Source organism: Marmota flaviventris, chromosome 2, assembly GCF_047511675.1.
Source record: "Marmota flaviventris isolate mMarFla1 chromosome 2, mMarFla1.hap1, whole genome shotgun sequence".
Lineage (NCBI taxonomy): Eukaryota > Metazoa > Chordata > Mammalia > Rodentia > Sciuridae > Marmota > Marmota flaviventris.
This window is the reverse complement of record NC_092499.1, coordinates 114,957,156-114,983,276: the sequence shown is the minus strand read 5'-3', so window position 1 is coordinate 114,983,276 and position 26,121 is coordinate 114,957,156. Positions and strand designations below refer to the sequence as shown.

Sequence of the window (26,121 nt, the reverse complement as noted above, 5' to 3'; positions counted from 1 at the left end):
ACTTAGTGGGTCTGCACACTTCCTTAAAGAAGGAACAAAAGGAAGGGGCTGTACCCCATCTCTAGGTCTCCCCCCGACTGTATAGGGGGAGCACAGAACAAACACTCGATGCCCGAGCTAGCAGGTGGAGCTTTCCACTCCCCTTCCCTGCCAGGCTTCGCCTGCTGGGCCTTATCATGGCACCCAGATGCTGGCTCTGGGAGAGGCCCCCTCCGGTATGGGCTGTGTGCCAGGCATTGCTGGGCCCACCGGATCCACCGTGTGGATTGATCCTCATTACCTCCTATGAAGGAGAAATGTTAGTCTCACTTCCAGATGAAGAGCCTCAGGTTCAGAGGGTTCTGTTCACTGCCCAAGATCACACAGCCAGGGAGCAGTGGAACCAGAAATTGAACTCAGGCCTACCTAATTTGAGAGTACATGGACTTTCCCCTTCTTATCCTACCTAAACCCTCCTCTCCTCTGTGTTCTCTGATTAATTCCCATCTTCCTTGAAGACCTTCATTCATACCTTTTCCTTCAATTCTAAACGAGCATACATTAATCAGTGATAAGACACAATAATGCATTTATTGGACTCCTGCCATCAATCAGCACTACACATGTCAATTCACATAATCCTCCTCAAAACCCACAGTGGTGTTAATATCATGCCCTTTTTATAGATAAGGGACATCAAGGTGCGGAGAACTTGCCCAAGGACTGGCAACAAGGATTAGCGATTGGCCTCCAGAGCCCACCCTTGTTCACTGTACCAAACCCCAAGCTGCCTGTCCTGCCCAGCTCTGGGCCATTGCTCCTGAGCCCCCAGGCACATTGTCTCTCAGGGCCTCCATGCTCATGCCATCTCTAATCTCTGCATATGCCATCAAGGCAGCGAGATCTTGCCTCCTGTGTGTCATATGGTGTCCAGTATGGAGTTTCGACCCCCAGAAGCTCAGGAAATGACTGCCTCCTAGGTGTGCCCACAGAATGGGATGCAGCTAGGCCCTTACCCTGTAGAAGATGGGCAGGGAGTCCCAGGTGTAAGGGTAAGCAAAGGCGAGGACGCGAAGCACCTTGCAGAGACGGGGCTTCTGGATTTCAAGAAACCTAAATTGGGGAAGGAAAGGGGGAAGAAATGGAAATGAAAAGTTTCAGGCAATCACATGTGTGCACACCGAACATAACAGAAAGGCTGGTAAGCAACAGAAGACGAGCAGTTTGCATCTCCTCCTGTGACCAGCCGCTTTCTCACCAGCCTCTTCCCTGGTGGAAATGACAGACCCTCAAATTGAAAAGGATGTCTGCAGAAACTTGTCCTGACACCATGAGAATCAGTGTGTCCAGACCAAGCCAGGGAGGAGACTCCTGGCAGAAACCCTACAAGTGCCAAGTTACTCAACTGCAAGGAGATTTCCAAAAGTCCAGTCACCTCCAGGACCAGGAAGGGAAGGCACTGCCATGGACCCTGTGAAGCATGCTCTATGGAGGTGAGAGGTACCTGACTCCTGGGAGCCTCCCAGGTGAGGACCATGAGGAAAACCTGGCTTCAGGTAGGTAAGCTGCAGGGTTTCCAGACTATTGATACCACACCCAGCCGCGCTGGCCAGTTTGCTCCTTCTCTCCTTCATCTCCAGTCTCTTCAACCCAACATGAACACTAGTGACACTGGTTGTTGCAGAGAGGCAGGCCCCCCTGAGCAGACCATGATAGGGCCTCAGTGGGCCCAGGGAGGGACAGCAACTAAAGGTGTGGGAACCGGCAGCACAGCTGGCAGGCTGGACACCAGGAAGACATCGATGGCCAAGGAGATTTCACACAAAACCATAGCTTGGAACTGACGCCCTGGTAAGGAAGTGCTCATGTGTCCCTGCTGGACCACCAAGGCCAGGTGTCAGGGGCCAGTACCCATTTAAATACTGCAGTGTACTGCACAAGGCTGGATTTCTCCTCAGGGACCCATGCCCTGCAGTGGGGCTGAAGGCCCAGCAGGGTGGTGTGCAGAGATTTGGCATCAAGGCCCTCAGGAGGCAGTTCGGCTGCAGTCTGAAGAAACAGTGGAAGCACTGGGGCCCTCCCAGCCTTGGATCATCATGGGATCTGCTGGGATGGGGCCTGTGTCCTACCATTATGCCCATTTCTGCTCCCCAACCCTCTGTCCCAACCCAGGATTTGCTAAAAATTAGGCTTGAAAGGTGTTTAGAACAGCAAAGCACAGTTACTAAAATGCAGTAAATGTGTGTGGCTCTACCCCCACCCCCATCTCAGAGCCATGTTGGACCAGCCCTTTCTCCCTCACTACCTACTGCTCCTACTGAGCTAGGCCCACCTCCCCTGGACAGGCTGTTCATGTTACTTAAGAGCCAGCATGTACACCTGTGTGCATATCCCACTGCTGTCCATACCATCTGATAGACTCACATCTGACTGGGGAACCTTCTTCAAGGGCAGACACTGGATCTGGTCAGGTCGGGATTCCCCAAACCCAGCCCAGAACTGTGCCTGAGGATCAATTTCTAGGCCAGTGTATTCTTCCCAGTCCTCAGGGAAGCCGGGCAAATTAGTCTTCATGAGGACCCCCTGCTTGAGGGTAGGAGGAGGACACCATGGGCCCTGTGGAGCCCATAGCTCCAGAGACAGCTTCACTCAAGACCACAGGCAAGTATCTTCTTTCCTGTCTGTGCCCATAAAACAGGAAGCATGTGGTGGGTTCCAGGTACAGAAAAGGGATACTTAGGGAGAAAGAAGAGAAGGAGCTGGAGGAGAAGTGCCCTTGATTCATCATCACCTTATCCAAGAACCACATCCTTGGACAGCGCTGCAGGCATCTGGGGAAGGGAGGCTGCACAGAGCTGTGATCTCGCCCCTCAGGACCCTGTGACTATGACAGGTTTCCTGATCTTTGTGTGCCTCCAAGGCCTTGGGCGTAGTCTAGGGTCAATGACTTCCTCCCTCACAGTGTTAAGTATTTGCTAAAAATGAGGCTTGAAAGATGTTTAGAACAGCAAAGCACAGTTACTAAAATGCAGTAAATGTGTGTGGCTCTACCCCCACCCCCATCTCAGAGCCATGTTGGACCAGCAAACAGGAATTGGAGGAAAGTCAGGCTGGGTGATCTGCGTAAAGTCAGATGAGCTAATAAGAGACAAAGCTAGGTTTAAACTAGGACTGTGGACCTCTCTGGTTTCACACTGCCCCCTGCCTGCCCCAGAAGGCCCAGCCTTTGCTCTTCCCAACAGCCTCTGCCCCCGAGGCCTAAAGGAGCACACTCACACTGCCCTAATGGCCCGGGCACCTGCCCCTGCTGCCTTTTCAGTCTACCCTGGCTGTGCACTGCCACCACTTGCCAGCTCTGGGGAAGAGGCTTGCCCTAAAGTGCATTCCTTGCAGCCACTTACGAAGAAATCTGGCTCTGGCTGGTGAGGGCCATCCCCCAAAGCATGGATTTCCTGTGACTTGAGACAACATTTCGCCTCCCCAGGGGCCAGGGGCATCGGACCAGCCTCTCCAGCCGCAAATCCGAGTCTATAGGAGGAAAAAAAAAAAGGAGAAAAAAGCAGAACAGGAGAGAGAAGGCAACAGAGGAAAAAGCAGAAAAGCCAGTAGCCACAGAGGTGCCTCCCACTATCAAGATGCAATTCCACATCAAACCACAAGGTGCCGCCACAGCCAGAGATTCCAGGAGTGAGTGCCAGGCATCCTGTGAGCAGCCACAGAACCCTCCAAAGCCTCCAAGCCCCACAAGTGTCCAAAGCCCACCCTGTGTAACTTCCTGCACCCAAGGGTCAAATAGATAGTTAGTAAGAATTCAGGAATACTCTTCCCACGTGAGACCAGCAGGAAATACTGGATTTGGAGAGAAGCCTGGCTTAAAGGGTTAGGTCAATAAATGTGGTAACAAAGCTGTAAGGAATTCTGGAACTAGGGCCTGGAACTAATGGGGATTTATAAAAATCCCTCTATTGCAGAAGGGTGTGTGTGTGTGTATATTTTGTGACTGTGTGTGTGTGTGGGGGGGGTCAGGTCCCTCTTTGCCTTCTGACCAAGGCTCCTCGGCCTCCAGAAGTGTCTAGAACCATGTCTGCTGAGTCTCTACCCTGGGCTCTGGCCTCCAAGCCACTCCCAGGCCAGTTCATGCCCCTGCACCACCACAGCCTCCTCCTCCTAGCATCACTCTCGTGGTGTAGCTCACTGTGTACCTGGCATGAAGATTAATCTCTTCCCTCATAGCACTGACCACAGGCCATTTCACACAGCAACTTTGTCAAATAAATAAATAAATAAATAAAAATCAATGGCTGGACGTGCTGGACAGATGATTCACAGTGACTTGTGCTGCGTGGCAAACACTGCATAAGTAGCATTCCTACAGGGAGTGAGGCTGCGCTGTTGGGCTGCTGGGCAGTTGGCAGGCCAGCATCCTGATCTCCCCAATGCAGAGAGGGTGCACATTCCCCCTCCACCCCTTCAAATGCTATAGAATGGGAAAGAATGTTCTTCTGGAACATGCTTCCTTGAACTAAGTTCCTTGGTATTAAGAACCAAAACACCACTCAGGGCACTACAGTCCCCCATGTCCAGATGGACCCTAATGGTTTGAACAGCACTGGAGCAAGTGCCATGAACCCATGACCCCTGCTGGGCCTGTGAACGCCCAGGTTCCTGGTCCTGTTAGTGCTGTGGGAGGGGAAGGGGCTCAGCAGAGCTCTAACTGCTAGAGCTGGAGGGAGAGGCAGGGCTGGGTCTGGGGAGGAAGACACTGTGGCACAGGCACTGCAGGACACCCAGCCAGATGGAACCTGCCCTGGTGAAAGGGGAGCAGGAGGGATCCAGGCCCTCCTCTCCACCTCCTTAACAGGAAGTCACTCAGGGCCAGCGTGTCTCTCACTCCCCAATACCAGTCATCTTTCTCACTCTCCAGACTCTTATGCAGAGTGAGCCAATGGGGACTGAGGAGGTTAGGCCTGGTGAGTGCAGGGAAACCACCATGGATATGGGAACATGGGAAGAGGACAAGGTGTGATAGAACCCAAAGAGCCCTGCTGGGACGCCCATTCTCCTTTCCTCTTCCTGCACAGCCCCAAAGCTGCTCTGCAGCAGCTGCAGAAGCCAGAAGCCAAGCAGAGGAAAGTCTCTTCTCAGGAGATCAATGTCTGTCTTGAGCAAAGGAAATGTCCTCAGAGGACACAGCTTGTGTCCTCTCCGCAGCCTGCCCTCCAGGCCCTCCTAGTGCTCTCCCCTCCCCTTCGAAAACTCCTCACCTCTTCCAACCTGTCCTGTCTTTTCCATGACCACCACCCTCATCCAGGCTGATCCTCCTTTCGTCCTCTCCAGCTAAACGAGCTTCCTCCCAGGCTCAGTCCTGAGGTCACTCCCTAGGGCCCTGTACAGGTCATTTTGCATCTCATTGCTGTTTCCCCTACCCTGTCCTGCTGCCCTAAAGGGCTTTTGGGGAGGCCTGTAATCTGCCTGTCCTTGGTACCCTCTGAAGCCAGGGCAGCCATTTACTCCTCCCGGTATTCCCAGCCTGGCAGGCTTTAAGGAAGGTGGGGTGGGTGAGTGGATGGGTGGAGGGGAGGATGGCTGGAACAGCCGCAGATGTGCTCCATTCATAGACAGAATAAACTATTCCCTTGTCAAGGAGGGAAGGCCCCAAACATGGGCATTCAGGAGATTCTTGGCCCAGCTGCCAGGCAAACAAGCTCATCCAAACACACCAGGCATACCAAATCCAAAGGCCATCCACCACAGTGAACAGTCAGGGAGACTGGGCCGGAAGGAAACAAACTCTCCTGGTGGTTGCAGGTGATTAAGAGAGATTTAAAAAAAAAAAAAAAAAAGTGACAAATGATCCAAGAATTTGCTTTCTGAGTTCTTGGAAAGCAGTTTTGACCCATTAACTCTGGGGATGTTTCTTCCATGCCCATGAAGCCACCTCTGTCCCCTCATCCCTGTGCTCACCCTCCTCTAATGCAGAAGTCCAAACACCTCAGGTCTTCAGGAATCAACCTGACAGGAACAGTGATGTATGTGTCCAAGGACCAGGCCCCAGGTGTGTCCCTGAGGGGGTATTACTTTATTCTCTGCCTCTGTGGGTGGACACTGGCTCCTCACAACTTTAGGAGAGCTCTGGGTTTCCAGGAAGGGAAGGAAGCTTACTCCAGCACACACTCCTGCTCCCAGCAACTCCCTGGGGAGGAAGCCACGCACAATCCAGTGTTGAGCCCGTGCCAGCAAGAAGCACCCGCTCCCATTAAAAGCAACTCCACACCTCTGCCTCATCTCAGTGCAGGCAAATTAAGTCAAGTTGGGGCGGATGTTCCTGCTGCTGCTGAAGAATCTATCCTTCCACATATTCAAAAAACCTGTTTGTCGGGTTTGTGAAACACCTACTCTCCCTTGATCCTACAAAACCCAAGGAAATGGGAACCCAGAGAAGTTACAAGGGCACACCTCACATACCTATTCTTCCTGGGGAGAGACAGTGGAGGGCTTCAGGTGTTCCAAATGGAGCGCAATGGCTTCCTGGGATTGTAGTTGGGAGACAAGAACCAAGGGGCAATCTGCAGCCTACCTTGATGCCTTTCCTGACCTGCTGCTCCCTGGGACCTCAGCACTATCTGGACAGGGCTGTCACCCTGATACAGCCCTGTGGAAGGTCCCCTGACCTTCCACATTATTACAGGGAACCTGAGCTTTTGGACAACAAACTTCTGCCAAGAGGTATAGAAATTAGTGTACTGGTCCCCATAACAATGCCTCTCACATTCACACCCCAAGGAGTTTTCTTGAGCGAAAGGGAAAAGAACAGCGGGAATTAGAGGCAGTGAGCTGGGTGTGACCCACAGCCATGGGGATGAGCTGAGCATTTGACTATCATGCGTCATCCACCACACAGCGGAGAGGCAGGCCCCCTCCATTGCTATTAGAGGTAGATTGCCTGTTTTCAAGGCACCTCCACCGTCTGGGCTTGTGAGAGGCATCCTGGGAACATTACCTGTCATCCTCACGTCCATCTCAGAAGGCAGATGAATTGGCCCGGCTTTATAAATGAGCAACCGAAGTTCAAGGGGGCTAAGTGACTTGCCTAGTAAAGTCAGCTACATCATTTATAGGAACCAGTACAGTATCGAAGTGGGGACACTCTTGTTCCAAAATCACTAAGAATTTCACAGCATTAAACCAAGCATGGGCTCTTCCGAGCAAGGGGCCTTGTGGGGCAGCACCTGTGCACACCTATAGTACTCAGCGACAGGGGATCCACCTGGAATGGAGACAGGCTCCTGGTGCCCTTTCCGCCCAGCCAATCTCCTCCATGGACCTCTCAAATGCCATGGAGTTGCATGCTAAGCCCCCCTCCCTATCTGAATTCAGAGGCCATCTGAATTCAGAGAGCCTGGTACCTGGAGTAGCAGGAAAGGCCGGTGCTAAGGATGGTGTTCAGCACGGCCAGCACTATGTAGTAGTCATGGAAGGGGGTTTGCACCAGCGCTTCAGGAAACGTATACGCAGAGTAGGCGATGGCTGAGCCTGGGAAGAAAAACCAACATGGGAACAAAGCCAGGCCTTGGCACTGGGTGGATCCCTAGAAAGACTATTCCCCACGCCCACCCCCGTCTTAGCCCTCGTCATCCCACAGACCCGTGAGCAGGCCTCCCCCTGTACCCTCCCAGAATGCTCACCCCTTGCTCCTCTTCTTACTTAAGTCTTATCCTGAGACTTGCCTGTAATTTAGTATTCCTCCATTTTTGCATACATTAACTCATTTAATCTCTATCCCCATCCTCCCACATAAAGCTTACACTTATCCTCAGTTTACAGATGAGAAAATAGAGGCACAGAAACGTTTAGCAATTCATTCAGGATCACACAGCCAGAAAGTAGCAAAGCCAAGCTTCAAACCTAGGCAGCTGGGTGAGAAAGTTCCCGAGTTTTTGATTTGTTTGTTTGCAGTGTTGGGGATTGAACCCAGGGCCTCATACTTGCTGGGCAAGTGCTCTACCACAGACCTACATCTCCAGCCCTTTTCATTTTTTAATTTAAAAAAGGCCTTGCATAGCTACTGAGGCTGGTCTTTAACTTGCGGTCCTCCTGCCTTGGCCTCCCAAGTTGCTGGGATCACAGGCATGTGCCAATGCACCCAGCTGTCCCTGCTCTTAACTCTGTGCTATTGCTGGTGAAGACAGCCCAGAGTGCTCAGCTTTTCTTTCAGGAACATGCATACTTCACCTGCCTATGGTGCTCCGGAAGGTCAGTGAGGGGGCAGACCCTCCCTGAGAAGAAGCTAGAGACTGTCCAGCTGAGAGGCTAGATAAGGTGGTTTTGTTTTTGTTTTTGTTTTTTTTTTAGGTGTTGGAATCTGTGAGAGGTGTGACCCTAGGACCTTCCAGAGACCAATTGGCTGAGACTTTTATTTGCAACCACAGGGGAGACAACTGTCCTTCACAAAGGGGCCAGCACCTGCATGCACTCACTTGAGCCTATCCCTCTGGAATGGGTGACCACAGGCCTGTCAGGCCAGACACTGAGGGATCAGGTTCAAGGACCCTGTTCTTCCTAGACATTGAGAACCTTGAAATTCCAGCTTGGGCCGGGAACAGGCCCCAGCCTCTCGGGTCCAACCTCTGCCTTTTACCACATTTGGCTGCTGGATCTAGTGAAATTGGTCACACAGGTGGAAAGGGCTGAGAGTTGCCCTCCTGGTACCATGTACCACGCTCTCCAGGGCAGCAGCTGCTTGTGAGGTGTTAGCTGGGAACCACTCCAGGGGAGCACACAAGGGCTTTTCCAGGCCTGACACTAGGAGAAGACGCCCACCTAGACCTGGATGCCATGAACTCAGTGGATGCCAACTGGAGCCCAGCTGTGTGGGCAATACAGGAGCCAGGGGGCTTCAGTCCCTGCCCAGAACTACAACAGCAAGCAAGGTGGTTTCCCATGTGGGGTGGGCATTCAGGATGGACAAAGCAATAGGCCAAGAAGCTGACCATGGCCCCCATCCAGAGTTGAGGCTGAGGTGTCTCTGATAAGCACCTGAAGGCAGGTGGGCTGTCCAGGGAGCAGCTGTGGATGCCAGTCTAAAAAAATGAACCTCCTCTTGAGGGCAATAGGGAGTCACAGAAGGTTGCTAAACAGAAAACGAAGAGGGCCAAAACCCAGCGGAAGTACACAGGAAGCCCAAGGGAGGAAAAGCTGGAGGCCAAGGAAGTTAAAGTAATTGCCAACCTTGAGGAGTTGAGGGCTCTCCAGGGTGGGAGGGGGACAGTGGGGAGGAGAGGTGACAGTGGAGGGCGGAGCTGTGGGTCTGAGGTGAAATCAGTGGTTTCTCTCAAAGGCCTGTCCCTTCGTTTCACATTTGCTGGGCTTTTTTTTTTTTTCCATGTCAAACAATGGGGCTGCGAACTAGAACATGGAACAGCAATGACACATCTGTCCTCAGACAGTTGATCCCATGAAGGGGCAGGCATTAAGGCATCTCCAAGCTGGGGGTCAGAGCTATGGAGGAGGATAGGAAGAGGGCCCCAGAGCAGGGCCCCCAAAGCATCCAGGGCAGAGGTTTGAAGACCCTGCAGGGAAGGGAAGAGGGAGACCTGGGGATGGCACATGAGGCTCTGAGGAGGGAGACATGGTGACAGGGGCACTCACACACACACTGTGGTCCAGTGGAGGAGGGAGGCAGTGTGGGGCACTGGCTGACAGTGCAGGCTTCTGGTCTAAGCCTGGCTCTGCCACTTCCCAGTGGAGTGACCCTGGCAATTTACCTTCTCTCTCCTCTACACTCACCTCCAGCATGGGCATGCCTATAGCAGCCACCAGGGGGTGCTGCCTGGGTTAGTGAGACAGTCATGGTGCTGGCCACCCTGTGTGGTGGACCAAGCGCCAGACACTGTCTCAGAGGCTCCACTTAGAATCATTTAATCACCATAATACTCCTACGAGAAGACATTACGCCGATGTTCTGGATGCGAACACTGAGGCTGGAGAGATTAAGAAACTTGCCCAAGAGCACATAACTACCAAGGAGTGGTGGCAGCAGGCTCCAGAATCTGGACAATTAAGCACCATGTTATGACATGTGTCAGGTGCTCAGCAGAGAACTGGCCTCTCAGCAATTACTCAAAATGCTCTCATCAGAAATGAGCCTAAAGGAAGCCGCCAGGCTCAGGAGTTTGGACTTCATCCCAGGTAATGAAGGGCCTGAAAGTTCACAGTGGGAGGGGAGACGTGGGAGAAGGTGTTGCAAAAGGCTCCAGGGCATCTGGGTGGAACTGGAGAGCCTGTGGCCACCATTCAGCGGGGAGGCCCAGGCGTGGGTCCTAGCCAAGAGTATGGGGCAGAGCCCCTTGAAGGGTGCGTAGGAAAGACCCTCAACTGACCTGATCACCAATTAGGTGGACGGTGCAAGAGGAGACAGGGCAGAAGAGCAGGGTTACTACAGAGTTCTGACACGAATGAGCAGGAGCGGAGGGCACTGGCTGGGAGGTATGGGAGAGGGGACAGATGAGGGGGCAGGTGGGGAGAGGATGCAGACAGTCCTGGTTTCAGGCTCGGAGGTGTCAGGAACTTCAGGTCCACAGTTCAAAGATGGAGTTTGGGAGCACCTTGTTCAGAGGAGATAAGGGATGGTGTGGGCAGCAGCCAGGAGCTGGGCCATGTAGAGAAGGGGTGAGAGGGTAAATTCTGAGCAAGCTCATCTATGGAGGAGAACAGAGGAAGGGGCTAGCAAAAAAGGAAGAACAAGGGGGAGGGTGCTGCAGGAGAGGCCCCTGTGTCAAAGGCTGGCGAGAGCCCAGGAGAGACGGCTAGCACAAGGTTGGGGCCTTGGCAACCTGTGTTGGTGAGTGGTGGGGACCCGACAGAAGAGCCCTAGGAGTGGCAGGAAGAGGGTCACTTAATCACCTCCAGGATCCTCCTGGACAACTCGCGTAAAAGGGAAGACAGCGACTGGCTTTCAACCCAGAGCAGGAGCAGGAGGGATGAAGCGGCTAGAACCAGGGTCCTGGGGGATGAAGGATGCCATAAGTAGAGGAGAGAGGAACAGGCAGGAGTCAAAGAAAAAGATGGAGTCGGAGACGCCAACGCCCACGTCGCCAACAGGTTTGCAGCTCTTTCCTGTGGCACTTTGAATGGGCCTCTAACACCTCTAAGACTCAGGACAAAGGAGGTTCAGTGCGTGATCCCCCACCCTTGTTCTCTACCAGGCATGACAGCGACCAGTCCTGATGTGCTGGAGTCTGCCTGTCCTGGCCGGTAGGAGCTGATTATGAAAGTTTCAGAGCATTGCAAGCCGACTGTTAGCCCAGCTACCATCAAAATCAAGCTACATAAGCTTACAATTAAGTAAATTGTATTAACAGAAGTCTCAAGTTCTCAATGCATACATCTATTAATATCTGTGGAAATACTATGTAATGGTGTGTGCCTGCGTGCATCTCCTCCCCAATGTCAAAGAAAAACAGAGAGATGTTGGGGGCATCATACTGAGAGCCTGAAGTAGCCACACAGCATTTATACCACAGAAGCACACGGACAGACGAGAGAGCTTCTTACAAAACCCTCATCAGGAGCCTGGACAGAGATCCTGGAATTCCTGTGACTCCTGCACACCCATCAAAGCCTCATGGTGGCCCTGCCCACAGGGGAAGGGGCGAATGGCTGGGTCTCAGGGGAGAAGACTCACATACCCAGGCTGAAGAGGTTGACAGCACCATAGTCCAGGAAGTAGCAGATGTGCCGGGCATTCTTGGACATACAGCTGAAGGTGTGCGCACAGCTGGATGCGAGAGGGTACACGCAGCTGGTGCACATGTACACAAGCAGAGGCCATGAATAGGTATCATTCTGGATGTCTGTCACATATAGTGCTGTCACAAACCTCCACACAAAGAACCTGGAACACAGCATGGGCCCCTGAAGCTCTGTGGCTGGGAACCTCTAAACTCTCCACCCGACCCTCCCCTGCTTTCCATTCTCCTAGGATGACCAATTCCTATGAGTTCTCACTTTGGTGAAGTGCCATGTGCTGGAGAGGGTGGAAGGGGCCTTTTGGACTTAAGAAGCAGTAAATTAGAAATGGGCAGGTGGGGTGGGTAAGAAGAGAGCCTTTTTAGGTCTATCTAATCCAATCCTCTCCCTGCCACAGGGTGATGGAATTTCTTTCATGGCATCTTGTCCAAGTGATTCTCCAGCCTTGGCTTGCACGCCTCCAAGGATGGTGGGCTCACCACCTCCCATGGCAATTCCTAGTGCTAGCAAGTTTAGAGATATGGCACAGTCCTATGTTAGAACTGCCTAACCTGCAACCCACATATGGGGTCCCACCTGTACAGCACCTCACTTCTACAAACCACTCATGAAGAACAGGCTCCCTTTCCTATTAACTCCTCCAGAGATGGAGACTCTACAGAGCATGTTCACAAGGACCTGAAGGAGGTTCCCTAAACCCTTCTGGCTACATGTTTTCATCCTGCCTCAGCAGAAGTAAAGCTTAAGCTATTTGCTCTTCCCCAAAACATATCCTTTCATCACCTCGGGATCATTTCATCATTCCATTTCCTTAAGGCATTTGGACACAGGCTTTCCCAGGCCCTTCCGGCTGGTCTGTGGGATCGTCTCTGAGAGCCTGGCTTGTGTAGGGCAGCGGTATGCAGTGGGGTAGCTCAGCCAGGTTGGCTCAGCTGTAAAATAGCTAAAAAGTCCTCCCATAGGGATCTGTTCACAGGCCTCAAGACCCACTTTGTAATGGTATCAAATCTCAAAACAACTGACATCAATCATGGTTCATCCACAAAACAGAACTCTCATTCTGAAACCAGAGAGACTTGGGTCCAGTGAGACCTCCCCGTGAGACAGCAGGAGAGCAAGGGGAGAAAATATGCTGAAGTTAGGTGTGCACAAGCCACCATTGCTCAGGCTCCCTAGAGCAGCTCAGGAGGATGCACAGGAAACAGGCAGCTGCAGGGAGAATGAGGGCCGGAGAGACCCTAACTTGATTCCCTTCTGCAATGCTACCATTTATTGGCATGCAGGCTTTTATAGAAGCAAAAAGTTTAAATGACAAATGGCCTCCTTGACTAGGAACTTGCCATCCTTCCCAGTCCTCAGGCCCCAGGGCTGTCAGGCTTCTTCTCCCTACTCTACCCCAAGACTGAGTTTTCTCTCCTCTCCACCAGGGTGGCTGCTGGGACCAGCCTTCCCCTGCATGTTGGCCCTGGGTCTGTCTGTCTTTTGCCTTCCATCAGGCTGACTACCTGCATGCCAGAGCATAGCGGGCTCCCTCAGGCCTGTCTCCACTCAGCATGCTCTGGGGTCCCTCTGACTCTTTCATAGAGTCTGGGGGGTTCAGGACCCACCTGTGCCTCAACTCTGCTATGCAATGTAAAGAAGACACCCTTCTCTGGCTGCATCTGTCAGCTGACAGTGGTCTGAGTGGGACAGTGGCCCAAATGACCTATGAGGTCCTCCCTGCCCTAACATACAGACAAGCCTCACTATTTGTAGTTCTGCATCTTGGGATTCAACTAACCATGAATCAAAAATATCCAGGGAGAGGAAATATGTGACTGCATTGAGCATGTAGATTTTTTTTGTGTCATTATTCTCTAAATGGCATACCATATCATGTACAGAGCATACACAATGTATTAAATATTATAAGTAATCTGGAGAAGATTCAAAGTGTATGGGAGGATGTGCATAGGGGATAGGAAAATGCTATGCCATTTTATATAAGGAAGCATCCATTCACAGATCGTGGTATCTGCAGGGGTCCTGAAGCAATCTACTACAGACACTGGGGACTGCTGACTGCACTATGTCTGTGCTGTGGCCCCGCCTCAGGGCGAACTCATCCCCATGAAGTGTGTGAAGTTGGTCCGGGGCCCACCTTTCTCAGCAAGGCCCTTTTGGCCTTCCTGAAACTCCCACTCCTGGATTCATGCTTCCCAGAGCCTTGCTCTTAGCTGACTGTATTAGAACACTGCCTGACCAAGGGCCTGCCCATTGCTGTGGTTCCAGAACAATTATGAACCTGCTGCTCCGTGCCCGATGCCTTTAACCATTTTCTCCCTGTCCTCCATGCAACCTTAAGAAAGGTACAGACCATCGCGACTACTTTGAGGGGAAAATGAGAGATTAAGTGATCTGCTCAAGCTAGTGACATTTTAACCAGAGATACTGGTTACTGGCTTCCCGAAGACCTGCAAAGCTGCCAGGACTAAAGGGGATGAAGATAAATACTATTGAATCAAGGAAGGGCCTGGGAGCTCCAGAAGCCCCTGGAATCCAGCCACAATCCACGCGCTATAGCTCGTTCCATGGAGCACCCAGCTTCTCCTTCTGCCACAAGGTCACCTGCCCCCATAGAGGAATCCCCCAATCCCAGCCCTCCCAATCCCAACTGTGTCTCAAAGAAACCCTAATCCTCAGGGACCCTAGATGAGATGGGCTGGTCAAGGGCACTGGAAGATACCAGAAGGGCAGCAAGTGAGTCCAGATGTTGAGGGTCTCATTGGTCATTTGGAAAAGGCTGAGGACACAGGCTGTGGCGGAGCTCTGTGGATGCCGGTAGCCAAAGAGGATGCCCCGCTCATGGAACACCTGCAGAGGGACAACAAAGGGCACGGAGGTGAGAAAAGAGGGCCGCCTGAAGGTCTCAGAGGAGTATCTCTGGTGGGCATCATGTTTTCTCCTAGTCTGTGCACTGTTACCTGGGACCCTTGAACAATTCCCTGACCTGTCAAACTGCTATCCTCTCTCCCTCTCTCCCTTTCTCCCTCCTGTGAGCTTCTAGAATCCCAAGTTCTCCAAAAGCCTCCAGCCAGCTAGAGGAGAGAAGCCAGGAGCCAGGATCTCTTTGGGAATGCAGCCTATCTGCCTTCCCAGTCGCACTTACTCTTGGCATGAATGTTGCCTAGGAATCCGTTTTTGCACCTTCTGCCTGGGGCCCAGTCTTTGTGGTTGGCTAACATATATGCTGCCTGTCTGAGCCAACATGCCCCAGATGTCAGGAGCTGGTGGAGATCTCTGCAAAAGATAACCCCGTGCCAGGAGACAGTCACAAAGCACTTCATAAAGGCTACTGATGATGAGGACTATGATGCCGACGCCTGGCCTGTGGAAGAGGAGGCTGATCGCAGCAGGTCCCACAGCGCCACCCCAGCCTAGGCAGCTCACTTGGCAAGTCCCTGCAAACACCCCAATCAGAAACATGAACGGGTCAGCCCACCTCAGGTATCCTATTACATCCATCAAAAAACCGGTAACAGAGAGGACAATGCAAGAGGGACAACAGCTCTGGATGCAGAGAATGATGACAAGTGGAATATGAGTTGAACCCCTGCCAGGATCATAAGGGCTGAGGAAATGTAAGTATTCATGGTGGAGCAGAGGCTGGGCCGAACATGGAAAAATGAAGAGTTTGATTGTCAAGGTATTAGCACTAAGACAACCCTGCACTCCTTTGTGTTGAGCAAGGTTTTCACTGACATTTGGGGCCAAATAGTTCCTGGGGGGGGGGGGGCTGGCTTGTGCATCATCTAGAGACACACATGGCCTCTATCTACTGGACGCCAGTGGCTCTTACTGTGCCCACTACCACCCCGACCAAGTGGTGAAAACCAAAAAATGTCTCAAGATATGGCCAAATGTCCCCCATGGGCAACATCTCCTCCAGTTCAGAGCCACTAATTTATATGAATATTGACATAACCTTTGAAAGGTAAATGATAAACTAGTGGCTTGATTGAAGCAATCGATAACAATGATAATATTAATCATCGTGATGTAAGTCAGGTCAGGACGCATTTAAAAGTTTCCTTTGCTTTTTCAACTTCATGAGGAGGTAAAGGCTGGAGAAACTCCAACCCCGCCCCATCTCTCACTTGGGTCACCAACCTCTTCATTAAGAGAGGCCTCCATTTAAAAATAGGTCAGGCTGGGGCCAAACTCAATGTAGAACACACACGTAGCACCCATGAGGCCCAGGTTCCACCCCAGTACATGTGAGGTCTAGTGGGTGCTGGCTCTTGAGGTTCCCACAGGACAATAAAGAAAGTAAGGGGCTACCAGAGCAGAGTCAGATTTCAGTCCCCAAGGTGCCATGTGCCTTTGGGCTGGGATCTCAAAGTCCTCATCTGTAAAGTGGGAAGGCACTGGCAGGAAGGTGAACAGGTTCCCTCCCAGCAGCAGCTCTGAGCTTCGGGGACCTCTTAGTTTGACTCTGGGTAAAACTAGTCAATCAGGGGAGGGAAGATAATTAAGTTGGCTCATGGCCTCATGAAGTAATGAGTTAGTTTGGGTCATGACTAAGTAAAGTGATATGTTCTGGTTTTTGGTTCACCATTCAATTCTGATGTCCCTGGATTACAGTGAAGACTCTTCTAGCGGGCAGCAGGAATCTTTTTTAAAAAAATATTTATTTAGTTGTAGATAAACACACAGTTTCTTTATTTTTATTTTTATGTGGTGCTGAGGATCGAACCCAGTGCCTCACATACGCAAGGCAAGCACTTTACCACTGAGCTACAGCCCCAGCCCTGGCAGCAGGAATCTTGATTGGCAGTCTCCCACTGCTCCAGGGCTAACAACAAGGGGGCAAATGGGCCACCAGCCTCAGCCTTTGATGCACATGGAGGAGGACAGAGCCTGCATGGTGGCATTCGGAAGGCCCCTGGCAGAAAACAGGGCTCCCAGGAGCTTCCCACTGGTCCTCTAATTCCACTTTTCAAGTTTTTCTCTTTCTTCCTTAAAAAAATTTTTTAAGTAAATTAAAGCATTAGCTGCTTATTAAAATGCAAAGACTCTACAAAAGGAGCAATTACTATTAATTATTCGCTCCTTCACATGAAGTAATTAAGGAGAGCCTCATTAAAAAAATTAATACTAAAGCACAGTAAGAAAGACCATTCAGGACCATTGCATTAGATGTAAGACCTCTGCAATGGGCTAGCAGAGGGGGAGAGAGAAAGGGCTTAACGTGGAACACAGCATGGTCAAGTGGGAATTGACAGCCAAGGAGCAGGGTAGGGTCAGTAAATGAAAACAGCTAAGCAGGAGTTGCAGGGAACCTGGCTAAACTGACCTGACAGGATTCTTACTGAAGACGACCCGTGTGATCAAACCTCGCCTGGGCCCTGGTGGAGGATGAAGAACCTGGTCAGGTGTGGATGGTAACCAGCCATCAAAGATGGGGCCTTCTGGTTGCGCTGACTTATCAGCATTCTTTTCCCAAAGCTGAATTTCACAAAGAATACACATATGGGCCTGAGAGAAGGCTCAGAAGTCTGACTAAATTTTGGCCAAGCCAAGAATCATTGTCCTGTATGGCAAGAGACCTTGTGACCAAGAGCCAGTGAGTGAAAACTCTGCAGAGCCCTGGCCTGTGAGGGTGGGTGGCCCACAAGGGGGCAGGGCGGAGTTGCAGAGGAGCTACCAGGGTGACAGCCACTGTGGGCAGCAGCTTAGCGGGAGCTGGAGGAAGAGACTACCCTCATTCTGCTCAGGGTGACTCCTGACCTCTCTATGGCTCCTGGCATTCTGGCTGCCAAAAGCAGGTGTTGGCCTACTCAAAAGTCAGAGAGGAACAACAGGGCTGGACAACTTGGCCACACTTGGGAATCTGGTGCCTGACATGGGGAGGATATTTCGCAACCAAAGTCAGGGCTAGGCACAGATTAAAAGAACCTGCCTCCATCTAACTTGCCATCCTGACCCCAAACATGGATGAGCCAGGTCAACACCAACCATGCAATAGGGGCAGGTATAGAGCAGCATCTGCAAAACAATAGCAGCTGAATGAAGAAAGGGAGCTTCTCTGGGCAGAGAAGTTCCAACTCAGAACGAGAAGCTCAGCCTGTCCCTGCTGGTCCCCAACCTGAGCCTCTCTTTACTGGACCAAATTGCTCAGGCTTAGACCCATTCCTGCTCTGAGCAACTTTAAGCCCAGGAAAGGAGACCAGTTCTCTCCTTCTTGCCCCTGTAGCCTTAGCAAAGTGCTCTGCACAGAGTAGATCTTCACAGAACACGTGCCATGTATATCAAGACAGCAAATGAAACATTTGAAAACAGTGACATATTCCAAACCCGGTTTGACCCCAAAGGCAAAGTATAATCATTGCCTCAACACTCTGAAGCCTGGCTTCATTTCTAAGCACCCCCAAGTTAATAGGCACCTGCTTATTTGCACACTGGAATTGATTTGTAGGACTCCACTTTGCATCCCTGGTTGCAGGCTGGGCAAATTTAGAGTGAAATGAAATCAAATCATGTGCAGCCTATTATTTAGAAGTGAGAACCCCCAGGCACTGGGGGTGGAAGGGCACATCAGTAAGTGTTCCCTTTTAGAGCCTGCCACAGGCGCAGCATTGGGGAAGGCTCCCAGCATGCCAAGCGCCTCACCCGCTACCTGCTAGCTTATGCCTGAAATCCCACCACGACAGTTTTAAGCTTTTAAGCCATTTGATTTTTTTAGCTATTGAACTGAAAATAACCTGGGGAAAATAACTGAGCATTTCTGGCAAGTGGCATAAGAGCAGATTTTGATAGCAGGAAAAAAGAAAGAGCAGAGTGGAATGAGGAAGCAGGCCCGCACTTTTAGTATGTACTCTGCATTTCCTGTCCAAATCTCATCAAATTCTTTTAAGGAAAAGCCTTTTTTTTTTTTTTTTTCTGGAGGGGGGCGTAAAAGGGGATTGAACACAGGGGCACTCAACCGCTGAGCCACATCCCCAGCCCTATTTGGTATTTTATTTAGCGACAGGATCTCACTGAGTTGCTTAGAGCCTTGCTAAGTTGCCAAGGCTGGCTTTAAACTTGCGGTTCTCCAGTCTCAGCCTCCTGAGCTGTTGGGATTAAAGGCATGCACCACTGCACCAGGCAAAACAGGATCTTTCTAAATTGCCCAACCTCCCAAGCCACTGGGATTACAGGCATCCGCCACCCCTCCGGGCCAAGGAGAAGCCCTTTATTGCCCATTTTTTCAGAAAAGGAAACTGAGGCCTGGGAAGCTTAGGGCATTTATCCAACTTCCCGGAAGCAGTGAAATTAAAGCTCAAAATGCAACTATCAGACTCCCCTTCTCTGGTCTCTTGTGCATTATCAGTCTCTGCTGCTGCTAAGAAGGGCTCTGTTGAGACATGGGAATCTCATCCCTTGACCTGTGGCATGACTTTGGACGTAATGTATTTCTCTGAGCCTCAGTTTCTTCTTCTCCTTCTCCTTCTCCTCCTCCTCCTCCTCCCCTCCCCCTATCCCCCTTCCACCTTCTCCTCCTTCTTCTTTTGGGGGTGGCACCAGAGAATGAACCCAGGGCCTCAAGCACGCTAGGTAAATGCTCTACCACTGAGTCACATCTTCAGCCCATTTTAAAACTTTGAGACAGACAAGATCTGGCTAAATTGCCCAAGCTGATCTCAAACTTTTGATCCTTCTGTCTCAGTCTCCCAGGTTGCTGGGATTACAGGAGTGTGCCACTGCAGTTAGCCAGTTTCTTCTTTAAAGTGCTGTTCTGGGCTGGTCTGTGTCCTCCTCAAATTCATTTGTTGAAGTCCTAAACCTGAAGTACCTCAGGATGTAACTGTGTTTGTCGATAAGGTCTTTTATGAGGTGACTTAGGAAAGCAAGTGCATTAGAGTGAGTCCTGATCCACTCTGGCTGGTGTCTCTCATAAGAGGCAATTTGAATGCACAGAGAAGCACAAGAGCGTGCTTGCAGAAGGAGACCTGTGAAGAGGCAGCAAGAGGGCAAACATCTGAGGTCTTAGAAGAAACAACCCTGCTGAGACCTTGATCTTGGCCTTCCAGCCCCCAGGACTGTGATAAAATAACTCTCTGAAGTTTAAGCCACCGAGTCTGTGGGATTTTGTCATGGCAGCCCTAGAAGATTTCACAAGTGTTGAGGTTGGGCGACACATTTCCTAAGCCAGCGTTTCTCTTCAGCTGCCTCTGGTTCCAAGCCAGCTTGGCATTGTGCTGTCACTTTGCTTCCCAGCACCCAGTTCTTCACAGGAGGGGAGGTTCCCCCAAAGTTGGAGGTACGAGATGAACACAAGACGAAAGGCATGAAAAGCCAACACAAGGAATAGCTAGAGACCAGTGGGGAAGCTGGTGAGCTGTTTGCAGGCAAAGGACAGAGAGATGCAACGCTGTTGGCTTCGAACATGGAGGAAGGGGGCTGTAAGCCAAGGGGGGGGCAGCCTCTAGAAGCTGGAAAAGGCCAGTGTCCCCTGCAACCTCCATCAACACCATGATTTTAGCCCAATGAGACCCAGGTCAGACCTGTGATCTACAGAACTGGAAGACAATAAATTATCTTTGTGTGTGTGTGTGTGCTGGAGATCAAACCCAGGGCTTCTTGCACACTGAATCCCCAGCCTTATTTGATACATGTCATGAAATGCTGTTATCAAAAGCCTACAAAAAAAGCTAGGTTTGGTTATTTTACTTTTAAAAGGATTAAAAATACCTATTATTTTAAATATGTATTGGATTTTTCAAAACCAAAGAGTCATGTATGAAATATACAATAACAGCGATATTACAATAAAATAAAATTCAAAAAAAGAAACAAAAATATCTGTGAACTAAGAAAGAGAAGAGTCACATACAAATAATCCCAGGATTAATTTCTATCCAGATTACTTTTCTGGAAATAGTAGACTTTGCAGAGCAAAATCCTATCTTCTATTGTCTTTATGTCTTTTTTCTTATCAAAATAGTCAAATGAGGACTATATTAATCTAGACATTTCTTTGAGAGAATAAAAATAGCAATATGAGATGTGACATGTGAAATTAAAATAGTTAATCATTTTTTGCTTAATATGAACTATCATATGCAGCCTCGGGCTGGGGATGTGGCTCAAGCCGGCTAGGGATGTGGCTTAAGCGGTAGCGCACTCGCCCGACATTCGCGAGGCACTGGGTTCCATCCTCAGCACCACATACAAATAAAATAAAGATTTTTGTCCACTGAAAACTAAAAAATAAAAAAAAATATGCAGCCTCAATGCAATGTAAACTTGATAAGTAAAATTTATGGCTCATTTTTTATTCTAAATGTGGATTTAGGATTTCTTTTGGCCATTCCAATTGTTCTACCTCGCAGAACTAAGCAGAAACAGCAGCAGTTTCTCCCAATTGAATTAATTTCTCCATTTCTTATCAAAGAACTACAATGACTGAGAACAATGCTCTAATTTGGCAACATTGTCAACAGAATGCAAATCATCTGATAATGTTGATTATAACACTATAACTCATAATTTTGAAAGCCAAGAAAAATAAGTTTTATGAACTAAACATAATAATTTAGGAATTATGTACGTTTTTATTTTATTGCTTTTTCAAATATCACAATTCATCAACATAGCATCCAGATATGTACAATAATAATTAAATTCAGTTGTCTTTGATATTTTGCTGCAAAAAATCAGAGCTTTATATTTTTTCTTGTTATTATGAGGGGATATTTGTCAAGGCAGACAGACCCATCTCACATAAGTGTTTGCTAGCTTCATAGACCCATAGTCTGTGGCCTGTACCTGTTCTCATGATTTGACTCAACACATGTCAGGGGTAAGTCTAGTTTCATTTGAATGCCATGAGGTCATGGAAAGGAAGGGACTGACAACCCATTTTACAGATGAGAAAATTGAAGCTCAATGAATAGAAGTCTCCAAGTCCATAATAAATAGCAAAACCAAGATGCAAACTACTGGACTGAAAGCCCATGAATGTTTTATTGCGTCCATCCAGTATAGCCAGGGATGACTCAGAACATCTCATGGAAATGCCAAGTGTCATAGAAGTTTTCAAAAGGAAGAGATCACTGGACCCAGGGTGATGAAGGAAGGTCCTAGACGGATGGCTGGGAGACGCTGGTTCTGCAGAATGATGATGAAAACATGAGGAAGGATCCTTCTGACTGAAACAATTAATATGCTAGACTGATCATATTAGCACAATGGAAATGTTGTGCTCCAGATTTCCATTGTGCTCCAGATAAATGTGTCAGCCAGAGGGCACAAAAGAAAGGTCACAAAACCCCCAAACAAAGGAAAACCAGGAACCCCGGGAGATAAGACACTTTCACCACCAGAGTTTTTGCTGCCAGACTTTGTAAACAAGAGGTGAAACCCAAGGACCACCAAAGGCAAGGAGTCTAAGGTAGGACACCTTGCTGATAAAGCCAGGATTCTAAAGAAAAATAAATGAAATAAACCCAAGCAGGCATAATGGAACAACAAGGAAAGTTATTAGAAAACCAAATAAAATTAAAGGGAAAAATACTAAGAATTCTGAACTATCAACTAGTCTTCACATGGGTCTGTGGTCCAAGAAATCTCAAATGGAAAAATGTAAAGTAGTTGTAAATAGGAAGAGGTCAAAGTTATGCAGTTCCCTTGGGTAAGTTACAAAAGCAAGTACAAAGCCTCTGTGAAGGATTGCTATTTTAATACAAGCATGCACACATGGAAAGAGAACACCAGGAACAAAAAGCAGTAGAAACAGTGGATGGCAGAAATGGAGCTCAAAGAACAAGACCTTGAAATATATATCTTTGTCCAATATATTTAAAGAAACAGCTTAAAAATATGATCAGGAAGGCTGGGCGCTGGTGACTCAGGAGGCTGAGACAGGAGATGGAAAGCAAGTTCAAAGCCAGCCTCAGCAAAAGTGAGACCCTGACTCTAAATAAAATACAACATAGGGATAGGGATGTGGCTCAGTGGTTGAACACCCCTGAGTTTAATTCCCTGTATGTATGTATGTATGTAAGTATATATATATATATATATATATATATATATATATATATATATATATATATATATAAATAAACAGGAAATAAACAGATTCAAAAAGAACCTAATATAATTTTTAGAAATTTTTAAAAAAATTAAGAAAAATCATTAGTAATCTCAATAGATTCAGAGAAGGCCTTAACAAAATTCAGCACCCATTCATGATAAAAACACTGAAGAAACTCGGGATATAAGGAACCTATCTCAACATCAAAAGGGCTAAATATGAGAAATCCAAGACAACCTCAGAGTAAATGGGGAAAAATGGAAAAAGTTTCCTTTAAAATTTGGGACAAAATGAGGATGTCCACTCTCCACACTCCTATTTAACAGTGCTAGAAATTCTAGCCACAGCAATTAGGCAAGAGAAGGAAATAAAAGGGATAAAAATTAGGAAAGGAAGAAGTCAAATACCACTGTATGCAGATGATATGATCCTATACCTAGAAGATCCAAAAAAAAAAAAAACAACTCCACCAAAAGACTGTTAGAGCTAAGAAACAAATTTGGAAAAGTAGCAAGTTGAAAAATCAACGCACAAAATTCAATAGTTTTCCTATATGCCAATGATGAATCTATTGAGAAAGAAATTAGGAAAACAATTCTATTCACAATAGCCTCAAGAAAATGAACAAAAAACCCCAAACAAAACAAAATAACCTAAGAATAAATTTAACCAAAGAGGTAAAAGTCCTGTACTTTGAAAACTATAGAACACTGAAGAAAGAAATTGAAGAAGACATCATAAGATGGAAAGACCTCCCATGTTCATGGATAGGCAGAATTAATATCGTTAAAATGGCCTTACTACCAAAAGCAAATACAGATACAATGCAGTCTCCATCAAAATACCATGACATTCTTCACAGAACTAGAAAAAAAAAATAAACAGTCCTAAAATTCATTTGGAAGAATAAAGACCCAGAATAGCCAAAGCAATTTTAAGCCACAAAAGTAATGTTGGAGGCATCACAATACCTGACTTCAAATTATATTACAGAGCTAACAAGTAACCAGTAACAAGTACTGGCATACAAACAGACACACAGACCAACAGTACAGAACAGAAGACACAGAGGCAAACCCATACATCAACAGTCAATTTTGATCCTTGACAAAGGTACCAAAAACATACATAGGAATAAAGACAGCATTTCTAACAATGGTGCTGGGACAACTGGTTATCCATATGTAGAAGAATGAAACTAGACCTTTATCTCTCACTCTGCACAAAAATCAACTCAAAATGGATCAAACACTTTAGAATTAGACCAGAAACTAAGGAACCCCTAGAAGAAAACGTAGTGTCAACACTCCAGCTTTTAGGCACAGGCAGTGATGTTCTCAATAGGACCCAATAAAGCTCAGGAAATAATGCCAAGAGTTAATAAATGGCAAATCACCAAATTACAAAGCTTCTGCACAGCAAATGAAACAATTAAGAATGTAAACAGAGAACCTATAGAACGAAAGAAAACCTTTGTTAGCTAGTCTTCTGATAGAAAATTAATATCTAGAATATTTAACTTGACACTAAAAAAATCAAAAAATCCAATTAAAAAATGGGCAAATGAATTAAATAGACACTTTTCAAAAAGAAGAAATACAAATGGCCAAAAATACATGAAAAACATGTTTAACATCATTAGCAATTAGGGAAATGCAAATCAAAACTATACTGAGATTTCATCTCACACCAGTCAGAATGCCAACCATCAAGAACACCAATAATAATAAATGCTGGAGAGGATGTGGAGGAAAAGGAACACTTTTACACTGTTGGTGGGATTATAAATTAGTACAACCACTATGGAAATCAGTATGGAGTTTCCTCAAAAGACTAGGCATGGAATCACCATATGACCTAGCTACACTACTTCTCAGTATTTATCCTAAAGAATTAAAGTCATACTATAGTGACAATGTATACCCATGTTTATAAGCAGCACAATTCACAATAGCCAAACTATGGCACCAGCCTAGGTGTCCATCAGCAGATGAATGGATAAAGAAAATGTGGTGTATATACACAATGCAGATTTATTCAGACTAAAGAAAAATGGCATTTGCAGGAAATGGATGGAACTAGAGACCATCATATTATGCAAAATAAGTCAAACTCAGAAGGTTAAGGGTCTATGTTTTCTCTCATGTTGGAAATTAGAGGGGAAAAGGAAAAAGTGTGGGAGGAATCTCCTAAAAATGAAGGGAGATCAATAGAGGAAAAGGACCAAGGAATAGGAAGGAAGAAGGGAGGAGGGAAGTGCTGGGGAGTGATATTGGCCAAATTATATTGTTATATTGGGTGTATGTACAAATATGTAACTATAATACACCATTTTAAAAAGGGTGAAAAGATAAAAATAAATAAATTGGCATTTCTCTAATTGCTAAAAAAAACAATGAAATTAAAAAAAATTGAGCTGGGCAATTATAGTGCATACCTACAATTCCATCTACTTGGGAAGCTGAAGCAGGATTGAGGGAGATACAGAAGGAATTAGCCAGCCAGGGCAAGATGGCAAATGAAGTGATCAGCTGTGGGAGGCCATGCTCACACGTGATTTGAGTTACCTCCCTGGCTGGGTGAGAGGCGCTTAGACACAGCTGTGTTAGAGCCTTCCCCACCCTTTTCTAGGTCCGAGGGCTTGTCTGTGCAGAGGCGTGCCTGGCCACTGACCTGAAGACCCAGTCATCACCCCTGACCTTGGGATGCTGCCCCCCTTAACCTTCATTGGATGGTATTTTCCCCAGAAGTTTTTGTTCCCCAATAAAAGCCCACTCCTTGGCGTGTTCTCTCTCTCTCTCTCTCTCTCTCTCTCTCTCTCTCTCTCTCTCGCTAGTCTCTTCTATAAACCTCGCCACCGCATTAGGTGGCTGGAGGCGGGAGCTAGGAGAAGCCCTCTTGAGCTGGTATTAAAGGTAATGAGAGTCTTGTCTCTTTAATTTAAAACTCCCTAGCAATTACTTATGAACCTAACCTTCTTTCATGAAGCCAGCACTGGTCGCGTGGCAGAAGTGGTGCCCAACGTGGGGCTCTTGAGTAAATTGACTAGGTTGAGTTAGGGAGCGCGCTATAGAAATACGGAATTTGTGACAATTTTAGGGTCATGGAAGTACCAGGCAGTTTTTGGACCGAAGGGACATTAAAAATTTTAATAATGGGGAATTCAACTTCTACTGATAAAGACATGTATTTGACTATTTGAGACAATAATTAATCAGAAGGGAAAGCAAGTTAAAAAGACTCAGTTGCTACAATTCTTAAAAGTTGTAGGTGAATTTTGCGCTTGGTTTTGTGACCAAGATTCATCAAATTTACATACATGGGACAAATTA

The 26,121-nt window shown here is 47.9% G+C and overlaps 1 protein-coding gene across 3 annotated transcripts in view; it reads right to left on the bottom strand.

The window, feature by feature from the left end:
- The window catches only part of Paqr5 (progestin and adipoQ receptor family member 5), a 78,478-nt gene that overhangs the window by 4,408 nt on the left and 47,949 nt on the right, over positions 1-26,121 (bottom strand). For all 3 annotated transcript variants that reach the window (XM_034637095.2, XM_027925957.3, XM_027925956.3), the window contains 4 exons: positions 14,453-14,580; positions 11,667-11,872; positions 7,386-7,512; positions 996-1,092 (listed from right to left, as the gene is read on the bottom strand). In XM_034637095.2, coding sequence (XP_034492986.1) covers positions 996-1,092; positions 7,386-7,512; positions 11,667-11,872; positions 14,453-14,499 — 477 coding nt within the window. In that variant the 5' untranslated portion in view covers positions 14,500-14,580. The remainder of the gene's footprint in view (positions 1-995; positions 1,093-7,385; positions 7,513-11,666; positions 11,873-14,452; positions 14,581-26,121) is intronic.